We start from the raw sequence: 15,272 nt of genomic DNA, 5'->3' as shown, positions 1-15,272 counted from the left end.
AATCTTAACCACACACACACACACACACGTACATCATAAAACCCTTAACCACACACACACACACACACACACACGCGTCATGTAATCCTTAACCGCACACACACACACACGCGTGTATGTCATAAAACCCTTAACCACACACACACATGCACATACACACCTCGTATGAACCCCTAACCACACACACATACACACGTACGTCATATAACCCTTAACCACACACACACATGTCATATAACCCTTAACAACACGCATACGCACACACACACACACACACACACACACACACTCACACACACATATGCACATGCACACATCATATAACTCTTAACCACACATGCACACACACGCACACACACATATGCACATGCATACGGCATATAACCCTTAACCACACATACACACGCACGTCATACAAACCCTTAACCACACGCACACACACGTCATGTAACCCTTAACCACACGCACACACGTCATGTAACCCTTAACCACACGCACACACACATGTCATACACACACACCCAAATACACACGCACATGTGGCTTCCTTGAGATTTCAGTTAGTGTGTGTGCTGTGTGACAGTCGTCAGTGTTTCACTGGCAGTAGCATTCTGAAGAACAGCAGTCATAGCTGGTGGCCTGCCTGTCACAAAATGACATTATTCCAGTGACTGTCACAGGCCTGCCTGTCACAAAATGACAATATTCCAGTGACTGTCACAGGCCTGCCTGTCACAAAATCACATTATTCCAGTGACTGTCACAGGCCTGCCTGTCACAAAATGACAATATTCCAGTGACTGTCACAGGCCTGCCTGTCACAAAATCACATTATTCCAGTGACTGTCACAGGCCTGCCTGTCACAAAATGACATTATTCCAGTGACTGTCACAGGCCTGCCTGTCACAAAATCACATTATTCCAATGACTGTCACAGGCCTGCCTGTCACAAAATGACATTATTCCAGTGACTGTCACAGGCCTGCCTGTCACAAAATGACAATATTCCAGTGACTGTCACAGGCCTGCCTGTCACAAAATCACATTATTCCAGTGACTGTCACAGGCCTGCCTGTCACAAAATGACAATATTCCAGTGACTGTCACAGGCCTGCCTGTCACAAAATCACATTATTCCAGTGACTGTCACAGGCCTGCCTGTCACAAAATGACATTATTCCAGTGACTGTCACAGGCCTGCCTGTCACAAAATCACATTATTCCAATGACTGTCACAGGCCTGCCTGTCACAAAATGACATTATTCCAGTGACTGTCACAGGCCTGCCTGTCACAAAATCACATTATTCCAGTGACTGTCACAGGCCTGCCTGTCACAAAATCACATTATTCCAGTGACTGTCACAGGCCTGCCTGTCACAAAATGACAATATTCCAGTGACTGTCACAGGCCTGCCTGTCACAAAATGACAATATTCCAGTGACTGTCACAGGCCTGCCTGTCACAAATGACAATATTCCAGTGACTGTCACAGGCCTGCCTGTCACAAAATGACATTATTCCAGTGACTGTCACAGGCCTGCCTGTCACAAAATCACATTATTCCAGTGACTGTCACAGGCCTGCCTGTCACAAAATGACAATATTCCAGTGACTGTCACAGGCCTGCCTGTCACAAAATGACATTATTCCAGTGACTGTCACAGGCCTGCCTGTCACAAAATGACATTATTCCAGTGACTGTCACAGGCCTGCCTGTCACAAAATGACAATATTCCAGTGACTGTCACAGGCCTGCCTGTCACAAAATGACAATATTCCAGTGACTGTCACAGGCCTGCCTGTCACAAAATGACAATATTCCAGTGACTGTCACAGGCCTGCCTGTCACAAAATGACATTATTCCAGTGACTGTCACAGGCCTGCCTGTCACAAAATGACATTATTCCAGTGACTGTCACAGGCCTGCCTGTCACAAAATGACATTATTCCAGTGACTGTCACAGGCCTGCCTGTCACAAAATGACATTATTCCAGTGACTGTCACAGGCCTGCCTGTCACAAAATGACAATATTCCAGTGACTGTCACAGGCCTGCCTGTCACAAAATGACAATATTCCAGTGACTGTCACAGGCCTGCCTGTCACAAAATGACAATATTCCAGTGACTGTCACAGGCCTGCCTGTCACAAAATCACATTATTCCAGTGACTGTCACAGGCCTGCCTGTCACAAAATGACATTATTCCAGTGACTGTCACAGGCCTGCCTGTCACAAAATGACAATATTCCAGTGACTGTCACAGGCCTGCCTGTCACAAAATGACATTATTCCAGTGACTGTCACAGGCCTGCCTGTCACAAAATGACAATATTCCAGTGACTGTCACAGGCCTGCCTGTCACAAAATCACATTATTCCAGTGACTGTCACAGGCCTGCCTGTCACAAAATGACAATATTCCAGTGACTGTCACAGGCCTGCCTGTCACAAAATCACATTATTCCAGTGACTGTCACAGGCCTGCCTGTCACAAAATGACAATATTTTAGTGACTGTCACAGGCCTGCCTGTCACAAAATGACATTATTCCAGTGACTGTCACAGGCCTGCCTGTCACAAAATGACAATATTCCAGTGACTGTCACAGGCCTGCCTGTCACAAAATCACATTATTCCAGTGACTGTCACAGGCCTGCCTGTCACAAAATGACAATATTCCAGTGACTGTCACAGGCCTGCCTGTCACAAAATGACATTATTCCAGTGACTGTCACAGGCCTGCCTGTCACAAAATGACAATATTCCAGTGACTGTCACAGGCCTGCCTGTCACAAAATGACATTATTCCAGTGACTGTCGAAGGCCTGCCTGTCACAAAATGACATTATTCCAGTGACTGTCACAGGCCTGCCTGTCACAAAATCACATTATTCCAGTGACTGTCACAGGCCTGCCTGTCACAAAATGACAATATTCCAGTGACTGTCACAGGCCTGCCTGTCACAAAATGACAATATTCCAGTGACTGTCACAGGCCTGCCTGTCACAAAATGACATTATTCCAGTGACTGTCACAGGCCTGCCTGTCACAAAATGACAATATTCCAGTGACTGTCACAGGCCTGCCTGTCACAAAATGACAATATTCCAGTGACTGTCACAGGCCTGCCTGTCACAAAATGACATTATTCCAGTGACTGTCACAGGCCTGCCTGTCACAAAATGACAATATTCCAGTGACTGTCACAGGCCTGCCTGTCACAAAATGACATTATTCCAGTGACTGTCACAGGCCTGCCTGTCACAAAATGACATCATTCCAGTGACTGTCACAGGCCTGCCTGTCACAAAATGACATTATTCCAGTGACTGTCACAGGCCTGCCTGTCACAAAATGACATTATTCCAGTGACTGTCACAGGCCTGCCTGTCACAAAATCACATTATTCCAATGACTGTCACAGGCCTGCCTGTCACAAAATGACATTATTCCAGTGACTGTCACAGGCCTGCCTGTCACAAAATGACATTATTCCAGTGACTGTCACAGGCCTGCCTGTCACAAAAGCTCATTTACAAACAAGCACCGAGTGTCTGGTCACTGAGCTACTGTATTAGTGTGATTTCAAGGAAAATTAAATATATCCCATAGTAAAAACATTTCACTGTACAAATACACACCTCTCTTTATCTTTCATGCAACACTTTGCCTGTAATTTGCATAATGAAATATTTTCAAATGTCCCGAATCTCTGCGGCTGCTGGTCTGTTATCCAGAGTAGGGAGTGAGGTGACTGGATTCCTTTTTGAATTAAAGTTTTTAATTTCCGTTTTTGCCTTTTTTTTACTCTTTCTTTTTTAATCACGATTTTTATGTACAAACACTGTAACAAACACAATGTTTATCTTCGGTGTCAGTTCAGTAGTAATATAATAAACATGTCTAGGAGTTGGATGGTTCTTCAAAACCTGCAGATACACAGAATTATTTTGACTTGACAATAGGATGAACCTGTGGGAAAATCCTGTCTGTAACGCGGCCACATCATAACCCTTATCAGGAAACCAGGGGCTGCTGCTCTGAGGAATTTTCCACCCAGAATCACCCTGAGTCTGAATAAGCCATTACATTACATTACAATAAGCCATTACATTACATTACATTACATTACATCTGCATTTGTTCATTTAGCAGATGCTTTTATCCAAAGCAACTCCCAACACAGGACAAGGCACTGGAAGAAAAGATTAATCAAAGTGTCATTTTCAGTCAGATTAACGGAACCAGCAGTGACATTAGAGTGGCCAGTGATTGAAATTCAGATTCTAATCTGCATCTGGAGTTTTGTTTGTGTGTATGCTTAATCTGTATTTCTGTTGGAGTATTTCCATTTCAGGCTACACATGAAGCAGAATTTATTCAACTGGCTGAAAAGGCTTCTGTTGAAAAATGCCATCTGTTCCACACGCCCCAGTCCTTTCCTCAAGAGGTCGTCATGGATACACCTTCACCTGTCTTCGGAGATGAAGACGTTTACTCGTTGGCGGGGTCGGTCCGCTGGCAGCCTGGAGTCGTGTGTGTGAGCGGGATGAACGCTGACCTCATGCTCAGAGTTCCCCTCATCCAACGGGGAGGACACGGTTTTCACCGGAGGACCCGCTGCATTAGGCTGCCTCTGTTTTTCCCACATTCAGACTGTGTGTGTGTGTGTGTGTGTGTGTGTTTGCGTGTGTGTGTGTTTGGGGGGGAGGGGGCTGTGCTGTCCTCATGCTGCTGCCCACATGTCTGTCTTAATGGTCAGGAGCCAATAAGAATAATGGACCCACACACACACTTGTGGTTTTCAGTTGGGGGTGGGTGGGGCATTTTTTTGGCTCTCCAGTAATCCCCCGCCCACCCCACTCCGCACACACACACACACACACACACACACACACACACACAAACACACACACACAGACACACAGACACACTCACACACAAACACACACACACACACACACACACACACACACACTCTCTCGCTGAGGCCATTAGCTTTACAAGAGTGCGTGTGCTCAGCCTGGCCAGCGCCTTCATCTAAAACCATTTGGTAAAATCAATGTCTCTCAATTATTCAGCGAGCCCTGCCCTCCTCCCCTCCCCCAACCATATCAACACTCTCTCCCAGTCTGACTGATTCCCAACATACACCAGTTTAAACTCTCTGAGTATCAAATTAAACTGAGTTCATTTTAGTTCACTGCTTTGCTGTGGTGAATGAGGTGATGCTGGAGTGTGAATTTCTCATACACACACGGCTTTGTAGCGACAGCCCTGTTCAGGTGCAGTCTTACGGCTGATAGTGGTCACATTCACAACCAGCTGCAAAGTGCATCTAATGCAAACTAATCTGTATTTTGGCTTTTCCTCAGGATCTTATACACTCTTTGAAACTGGTGCTTGTTTGTTTGTGTTTGTGTGTGCGTGTGTTTGCACGCTTGTGTGTGTTTCATGTTCATATCTGTGCAGCGGATCCCTGTTGGCACATAAAATGGTACTGGTTTTAATGCATTTCTCATAAATGTTTTAATCTTTCACAAAAGCACAAACCTCTCAACCTTTCGCTCGGAACCGCTTTCTTCTGGCTCCATCCCTCTCTCCCTCCCACCCCCTCTGTTTGTTTCTGCTCTGTACATACATTATCACCCCAGCTTTCTCTGGCTCTTTTCTGTGGGTGTTCGGTTTTGCCATATAAAAGAAATCTGACACCATGTTTCCAAATCTGTTGAGACAAGACTGGACCTAGAAAACAACTGGACCTAGGAAACCCCCCGTGAGACGCGGGAGGGTCCTGTCGTTCTCTGTCAGTCTGTGCCCACTGCAGGGGGTGATCGGGTTTTGGAGATTTATGAAGAAGATTAATGGCAGCATAAATTTACTTAAAACTGGTTTACATGATTAAATAAACTTTTGCTTCTTCTCCATTTGACACTAGGACATTCCTCTTTTTTCTGGCATTACAAAATGTCCAATTAAATTCACCTCCCTCTGTAACTACCATTGTTACATGTACAATATTCGCCAATACACTGGATTAGGTTTCTGTAATTGTTTACGATTTATTTAATTTCAGTGACAACATTGCCAGGAATGTCACTAAATAGTTCCATAGTTACAATAGTAACCATCCAACTCCTCACTGGTAAGACTTTTACACACATGCACAGACACAGACACACACACTCATAACAGATCTGATGTGGAAAATTAGTTTTGTCATTACAAAAATAATACGTAGAAGGTCGGTGCCATTGACAGGAGATGCCAGGTAGTGTCTCTTAATTTTACACAACATCTGATCCCAGTGTAAGTCAACCTAATTTAGGCAAGGATGCGTCTCTCTGTGCCAGAGACCCTGTTATCCAGCGGTTTACGAACAGAATATAGTGCGGATGTCAGCAAGTCATTTAACAGTTTGGTCATGTGTGGATTCCATGGACTCAGTTCTGTTGACGAGTTGGAGAAACCGTTTACCATTACAATGACATTCTCCACATACCAGACTTCTCCTCCCCTCCACCCCCTCTACCGGACTCACTCTCTTTGGCCCTTTTTTACGGATGAGCAAGGAATTTAATTACCGGACGACAATGAAAGTCGCGCCAAAGAATTCAAGTGCACACTTAAACTAAAAGAACTCAAATTCATCATTACGGTACCCCGTCTTTAACTGGGTCTTTGCAATACTGAGGTGTGTAGCGTCACATTGTTTCGCTGTAACAAAAAAGATAAATATTTCCCTTTATGAAACTTGTGGTCGGCATTCCCAGGCAGGCATTGCAAGGTTGCATGCTGGTAAATGTAGTTTACGCGGAACTATTAACATGCAGGGCGTGAAGTCCTCCTCCAAAAGCATTTTTTCTTACTTAATCAACCATATGATTCTGATCAAATCAAGCCTCAGCATATGAGTGAGGTTTGATTGTACAGTTCTCTACAATAGACACCCCTTTTCCACTCCGCGTAATGCCAGAGTTTCGGTCTATTGTGTTGAAACTGAAGACTACATTTCCCATGATGTAATTGGTATTCCTTTATTTTTTTCTTTCTCTCGTCTCCCTCCCTCTCTAGTCCAAAGGAGGAGGTTGAGTTTGGGGAAAGTATCGACGCTTATGCATGTCAATCATCAGGGAGCCGTGGGGGAGTGAAACTAGAGGGAATGTCGACGAAAGGAGAAGTCTTTTTGAGAAATAATACCATCTCCGTGTGTTGCAAGTAATAATAACAAGGATGTGTTCGGCAAACGAACGAAATCTCTGTTTGTTTTCGGTCGAAATGGTTTGTTCGACTTTAAAATAAGTGAGTTAAGCAATCCGTACACTTACGTCGAACTTGGCGAGTGTCACTCTCGCGAACTGCCTCGTTGCAGTTCTTGCCTGGAAAACGAAAACCGCGAAATATTTCACACCTGCATAAAGTGTTCAGATTAAGACCGAAAACGCGGTCGATCCCTGGTTTGGATATATATTGTTTGATATTTGTCTCACGCGAGAAGGAAACTACTGAATCCTGAAGAGTTAGCGTTTTCAAGTGTCGCTGTCGGGAAGCCGTGTGGACTGTTTGGAAGGGAGGAGTGACGGTATTTTTGCTACTGAATTTGTTATCGACATTTCCAAAATTACGCAGCGTTTGTAACTTTGTTAAACACATCACTTATCTTCTGTTTTGTCAATATTTTTGCAGGTCCGCGCTTCAAACGTATAAAACAAATCTGTCCACGGTTCAGAAAAACAAAAAACAAGACAAGATGAGCGGAGGGGATGTGGTATGTTCGGGCTGGTTAAGAAAGTCTCCACCAGAAAAAAAGTTGAGACGTTATGTAAGTATAGTATTTATTTTACCGAAAGACCGCAGGCTGCGGTCGCGGTCTTCATGCAAATCTGTGCTGTCAAATATCTGTCCTTTGTCACAAACCGTGATTCAGTCACTGCGTGTCTGTCTTGTAACTTCGGGTGCTGACGAACTACAAATAGCTCCCATATCGCGTTTCTTTGCTCAAAATCATGGTGGGAGTGTGTGTGTGCGCAAACTCGTTGACTTGAGAGTTCGAAGCGTTCACTGCTCGGGTTGTTGTGGACGCAAATATTATACAATACTGTGCACTTTCAAAACGCCCTCGAGGAAGCATGACACTCACATTCTTCTGTAAGGGGGTGGGAGGACCCCGCAAAAATCCCCGTTTGTATAGTCATGGTCTATAGCCCTCCGCTGTGCATAGCACGGACCCAAACACTTTATCTGCGCTTTGACTGATAATCTTAAGATTATACGATGAAATATTCGCTAGGCCCCGGGATTAAGATGTGATTGCCTGGTAGCTGAGTTTAAGAGGCCTCATAGGAAAACACAGAAATTCCTTCTTTGTTTTCTTCAGTAGAGTATCACTTTTCACCTGATTTTGTCTGTTTCTGATATTGATATAAGTGTGAAGTAAAGATGATGTTTGTTTTGAAGACCTGCAAAATGGGTCAACTTGTTTGTGTTGAGATTACATGTTCTGAGTAAGAGACAAGACCTTTGACCCCAGACAGCCATGCCCCTATGCATGTAAGCAGAACACTTTCCCTCAAATCACAGAGTTGCTGCTCAGATGAAACCGTGTGTGCTCTGACTGGTACTGTACCAGAGTTCTATGTTCATTAGTGAAATTTTACAGGTTGCGTTAGAAGATTTGGGTAGAGTTTGAAGTGAGCCCAGTTTAATTTACTGAAGGTTCATTGGCTCCAGACGCAGAGAGTGAGTGATTTTTTCGTAGAACTGGTAATTGCATTGTCAGTAATATTTTCACTCTGCAGAGTTTGGGCAGTGCTTTGTACTGCTGCCTTCTGGTTTGTTACCAAGACAACTGATCACTAAGGGACCCATTTTGTCAAAGATGAATTAGACAACAGGTTTGTGTGTTGGTAAACTGTGGGGGGAGTTTGATATCCACCTGTAATCTGTGATGGAATCATCAGGGCTGTGGAGTCAGTACGCAAAACCCCGACTCCTCAATTTATGGTACCACCAACTCCGACTCCACAAACCCAATTTTGCCTCTGACTCCGACTCCACAGCCCTGGAGATTATACTGACTGACTCTGATATCCACCTGGAATCTGTGGTGAAATCATATTGACTGACTCTGATATCCACCTGGAATCTGTGGTGAAATCATACTGACTGACTCTGATATCCACCTGGAATCTGTGGTGAAATCGTACTGACTGACTCTGATATCCACCTGGAATCTGTGGTGAAATCATACTGACTGACTCTGATATCCACCTGGAATCTGCGGTGAAATCGTACTGACTGACTCTGATATCCACCTGGAATCTGCGGTGAAATCATACTGACTGACTCTGATATCCACCTGGAATCTGTGGTGAAATCGTACTGACTGACTCTGATATCCACCTGGAATCTGTGGTGAAATCATACTGACTGACTCTGATATCCACCTGGAATCTGTGGTGAAATCGTACTGACTGACTCTGATATCCACCTGGAATCTGTGGTGAAATCATACTGACTGGTGCTCTCATCTCGTATCCACAGACTGATCCAATGTTGTACAGCTCTGCTAAGCACAAGCGTCGTGGAAAACTAGACCGTTATTTCATTTTTTTCTATCGCAGATGTGCAATGGCTATTGTGTGTTTTGATCCAATCCTTATACTTCACTTTATGTAATTTATATTTAGTTCATTAGTTGCTATGGTAATAAAGAATTTCCAGCATTTTGCTTTGACCCTTTGGACTGACAGAAAAGCTCGTGGATGTTTGGGGGAGATGCTGTAGACCTGCTTGTGTTTTCCTGTGGGATTGTGGGAAAGCACCACTACTGTTAGCACCACTACTGTTAGCACTAGTTTGTGCACTGTGGAGACACATTTTCACAAGTGCTACTGTTCTCTCTCTCTCTTTTTCCCTCCCCTTCTCCCCCCCTCTCTCCCTCTGTTTCTTTCTCTCTCTGTTTCTCTTTCTCTCTCTCTCTCCCCGCCTCTCTCTCTCTCTCTCTCTCTCTCCCTCTCTCTCTCACTCTCTCTCTCTCTCGGTCTGGGCTGTTGGTTGCTGTGAGTGTAAATGGCACAGACGCTGAGAGAGCTGAAGTCTGTGCGGGTGGAGTGTCTGTGAAAATGTGGTCCAAAAATCAGAGATAACACTTACAGACTGGTTCCTCTCTCATGAAGAGAACACAAGACACAGAGCTAGATGTGTTTTTCCACACACAGACTGATTGATTGAATCAGCAGCTTTGACTTGGTCAGGGTTGCAGTGTGGAAGTGGATCAGAACTTTGGGACTGTTTTTTGTAGCTCTGCCTGTGGAGTCAGACCCAGAGCTGGGTTTCCCTCCTCTCCAGTCAGCACCGATGTGAATGGCTGCTTTCTTCACCATCAGTAATTGTCCTCTCTCTCGCACCCTCCCTCTTTCTCTCGCTCTCCCTCGCTCTGTGTCTTCCTCCTGCTCGCTCTCTCTCTCCCTCTCTCTCTCTCTCTCTCTCTCTCTCTCTCTGTCCTGGAGTGTGTAAACGGGAACAGATTGGTCTTGCAGTATCACATGGTGCCGTAGAAGTGGCTGATTAGTACCAGACTGCTTTTGCTGCAGCTGATGGACGGTGTTCTGTCGGGTTTGTTCTGTTCTGAGGCCTGGGCTGGGTCAACTCCAGGGTCTGGGTTAGTGTCTGTGCCACAAGCCCAGTGAGCGGACACACACCTGCCGGACTGTGTGTGTGAAGATAGTCATATTGTATGGTTCGGTTTGGATTGAGTGGTGTATCTACCTGCAACCTGATGCTTTACAAACAGGTCATTTGACTGATGCCTTTGGAATCCCAAAGGAGAGACATTTCAGCCCTGATGGAGAATTTGATAAAGATTATTTGGGCCGAGGGTGGGTGATGGGGGTTGTGTGTGAGTGTGAGAGAGACAGTGTGTAAGGGACCATTGTGTGTGTGTGCGTGCGCCAGAGTAAGACCAAAAGGGTGTGTGTGTAAAGGACTGTTTGTCACATGACATAACAATTCTGTAAAATTTTTGGAACCTTGAATCTCTCTTCCTCTTCCTCTCTCTCTCTCTCTCTCTCTCTCTCTCTCTCTCTCTCTCTACCTCTCTCCCCCTCTCTCTCTGTGCCCCTCCCATTGTAATCCTGATGGAGATGTTATCTAGAGACAGACAGTCAGGCCTCAGTAGAGTGTGTGAGAGCAGGAACTGGCTGTTCTCTGTCTGTGCTGTGTTTTCTGGAGTCAGCTCAGCTGGCTGCACTCTCAGCACTTTCCCGCCGCTTCCCCTCGTTACCATGGAGACACTGGGTTAAAGGGACAAGGGGCCACCTAGGATGAAATGACTGAAGGAGACGTCCTTCTGATATTGTTGGGGAAATAGGCAGCATGCTGGGAACTGAAACTCTTATTGATTAAGACTGAATGTTTGAGACTGGTTACGACTGAATGTTTGAGACTGGTTACGACTGACAGTTTGAGACTGGTTACGGCTGACAGTTTGAGACTGGTTAGGACTGACAGTTTGAGACTGGTTACGACTGACAGTTTGAGACTGGTTAGGACTGACAGTTTGAGACTGGTTACGACTGACAGTTTGAGACTGGTTAGGACTGACAGTTTGAGACTGGTTACGACTGACAGTTTGAGACTGGTTACGGCTGACAGTTTGAGACTGGTTAGGACTGACAGTTTGAGACTGGTTACGACTGACAGTTTGAGACTGGTTACGGCTGACAGTTTGAGACTGGTTACGACTGACAGTTTGAGACTGGTTAGGACTGACAGTTTGAGACTGGTTACGACTGACAGTTTGAGACTGGTTACGGCTGACAGTTTGAGACTGGTTACGGCTGACAGTTTGAGACTGGTTACGACTGAATGTTTAAGACTGGTTACGACTGACAGTTTGAGACTGGTTACGACTGGCAGTTTGAGACTGGTTACGACTGGCAGTTTGAGACTGGTTACGGCTGACAGTTTGAGACTGGTTACGGCTGACAGTTTGAGACTGGTTAGGACTGACAGTTTGAGACTGGTTACGACTGAATGTTTAAGACTGGTTACGACTGACAGTTTGAGACTGGTTACGACTGGCAGTTTGAGACTGGTTACGGCTGACAGTTTGAGACTGGTTACGGCTGACAGTTTGAGACTGGTTACGGCTGACAGTTTGAGACTGGTTACGACTGAATGTTTAAGACTGGTTACGACTGACAGTTTGAGACTGGTTACGGCTGACAGTTTGAGACTGGTTAGGACTGACAGTTTGAGACTGGTTACGACTGAATGTTTAAGACTGGTTAGGACTGACAGTTTGAGACTGGTTAGGACTGACAGTTTGAGACTGGTTACGGCTGACAGTTTGAGACTGGTTATGACTGACAGTTTGAGACTGGTTACGACTGAATGTTTGAGACTGGTTACGACTGACAGTTTGAGACTGGTTACGGCTGAATGTTCTGTTCCATGGAAGGTTCCAAAGCTTCCTTTCGGACATCACTGTCATCTCTGTTTTTACTTCTGTAGAAATCTTTCGCAATGCACAGAGTGGGTCGTCCCTCACTGACATACATATCAGGGCACTTCCATTCATAAGTGGTGGTATGGAGTGCTTCATCAAACGCAGCTGTTTACTGTTTATTCTCGTGTCCTAAGCTGACGTTTGGACACGTCTTGTGAAGATCACGAGTGCTCACTTACTCACTGGAGCTGGTTTTATTTCCCAAATCGAAATCCAACAGCATGGGGAGCTGTGTCTCTGTGGGCTCTTTTTATCAACGTAGCATTTTCCGTCTGATGCAGCCGACTTCTTCTTTCTTGCCTGCGGACTTGTGCAATCCTGTGATGTGTGGACAAGCACATTGTGAAACTCCAAATCTGAAGACGTGTAAATGATCATTTAAAGTGTAAAACTGCTTTTCAAGTGTCTTTGTCTTATGAGCTTTTGAAAACTTTTGTTTGTGTGTGTGAGAGAGAGATGTTGCAGGGGCTGGGGTGTCGTAGACCGGAGCTGGTCATGATTTCCGTGCTGAAAATCATCCCTTTGCGTTTGAGCTTTCTTGTTGCTTCTCAGAAAATGCCAGATGTCACTTTTAGGAGAATATGTTGTGTAACTGACCATATAGATGTTCCTGTTAGCGGGATGTTGAAGGGGAAATAGAGTCGCTCACTGGCAATGCTGCCTCTTACGACCGTAACACAAACCTGCTTCATATGACCGTATCACAAACCTGCCTCTTACGACCGTAACACAAACCTGCCTCATATGACCGTATCGCAAACCTGCCTCATATGACCCTAACACAAACCTGCCTCATATGACCCTAACGCAAACCTGCCTCATATGACCGTATCACAAACCTGCCTCATACGACCCTAACACAAACCTGCCTCATACGACCGTATCACAAACCTGCCTCATACGACCCTAACGCAAACCTGCCTCATATGACTGTATCACAAACCTGCCTCATATGACCGTATCACAAACCTGCCTCATATGACCCTAACACAAACCTGCCTCATATGACCCTAACGCAAACCTGCTTCATATGACCGTATCACAAACCTGCCTCATACGACCCTAACACAAACCTGCCTCATACGACCGTAACACAAACCTGCCTCATACGACCCTAACGCAAACCTGCCTCATATGACCGTATCACAAACCTGCCGTATACGACCCTAACGCAAACCTGCCTCATACGACCGTATCACAAACCTGCCTCATATGACCCTAACACAAACCTGCCTCATATGACCCTAACACAAACCTGCCTCATATGACCCTAACGCAAACCTGCCTCATATGACCCTGACGCAAACCTGCCTCATATGACCGTATCGCAAACCTGCCTCATATGACCGTATCACAAACCTGCCTCATATGACCCTAACGCAAACCTGCCTCGTACGACCCTAACGCAAACCTGCCTCATATGACCGTATCACAAACCTGCCTCATATGACCCTAACGCAAACCTGCCTCATACGACCCTAACGCAAACCTGTCTCGCACGGGTGTAACACAAATCCGCCTCATATGACCCTAACGCAAACCTGCCTCATATGACCGTATCACAAACCTGCCTCATACGACCGTATCACAAACCTGCCTCGTACGACCCTAACGCAAACCTGCCTCATACGACCGTATCACAAACCTGCCTCATACAACCCTAACGCAGACCTGCCTCATACGACTCTAACGCAAACCTGCCTCATACGACCCTAACACAAACCTGCCTCATGCTACTCCGCCATCAGACTGTGGGTTGGGAGTAGTTAGTTTTGCTAAAAGCTCAAATTCGCTGTCTGTCCTCACTCAGGTTCAGCTCTGTGGATCTCTGCTCTGATGTGAAGCTCTGACTGTCTCACTGGGCTACAGGCACAGGCTGAGACAGAACATTGTTAAAAGGGCTCTCTGATAAACATCATGTCTGGGTCAGACAACAGGCCTCTCCGACGTTGAAACAGACCACTTCCCTTTTGAATAGACCACTCCCTCTCTGAAAAGACCACTCCCTCTTTGAATGGACCACCCCCCTCCAGATGGACCACTCCCCCTCCAGATGGACCACTTCAGGCTTTTGAATGACCCCCCCCCTCCCCCCTCCCCCCTCACATGCCTCTCTTCCTCACCAGCCTGAGCCAGACCAATAGCAGTGCTGTGTGTGTGTGTGTGTGTGTGTGTGTGTGTGTGGGCGTGTGTGGGCGTGTGTATGATTACAGTAGAGATCTGCATGTATGTGTGTTTGTGGTATAGATGCTGTGTGTGTGTGTGTGTGTGTGTTTACAGTATAGATGCTGTGTGTGTGTTTACAGTATAGATGCTGTGTGTGTGTGTGTGTGTGTTTACAGTATAGATGCTGTGTGTGTGTTTACAGTATAGATGCTGTGTGTGTGTGTGTTTACAGTATAGATGCTGTGTGTGTGTGTTTACAGTATAGATGCTATGAGTGTGTGTGTGTTTACAGTATAGATGCTGTGTGTGTGTGTGTGTGTGTGTGTGTGTGTGTGTGTGTGTGTGTGTGTTTACAGTATAGACGCTGGGTGTGTGTGTGTGTGTTTACAGTATAGATGCTGTGTGTGTGTGTTTACAGTATAGATGCTGTGTGTGTGTGTGTGTGTGTGTGTGTGTGTGTGTGTGTGTGTGTTTACAGTATAGATGCTGTGTGTGTGTGTGTTTACAGTATAGATGCTGTGAGTGTGTGTGTGTTTACAGTATAGATGCTGTGTGTGTGTGTTTACAGTATAGATGCTGTGTGTGTGT

General features: G+C 45.5%; 1 protein-coding gene across 1 annotated transcript in view; it reads left to right on the top strand.

Annotated features, from left to right (window-relative positions):
- The first annotated feature begins 7,168 nt into the window (after positions 1-7,168).
- Positions 7,169-15,272, top strand: part of gab1 (GRB2-associated binding protein 1) — a 77,086-nt gene continuing 68,982 nt past the window's right edge. Inside the window, exons 1-2 of the mRNA XM_030787685.1 lie at positions 7,169-7,589; positions 7,694-7,829. Coding sequence (XP_030643545.1) covers positions 7,758-7,829 — 72 coding nt within the window. The 5' untranslated portion in view covers positions 7,169-7,589; positions 7,694-7,757. The remainder of the gene's footprint in view (positions 7,590-7,693; positions 7,830-15,272) is intronic.

Source organism: Chanos chanos, chromosome 11 (genome assembly GCF_902362185.1).
Source record: "Chanos chanos chromosome 11, fChaCha1.1, whole genome shotgun sequence".
NCBI lineage: Eukaryota > Metazoa > Chordata > Actinopteri > Gonorynchiformes > Chanidae > Chanos > Chanos chanos.
Note: the sequence above shows the minus strand (reverse complement) of the source record. Positions and strands in the feature narration are given on the sequence as shown.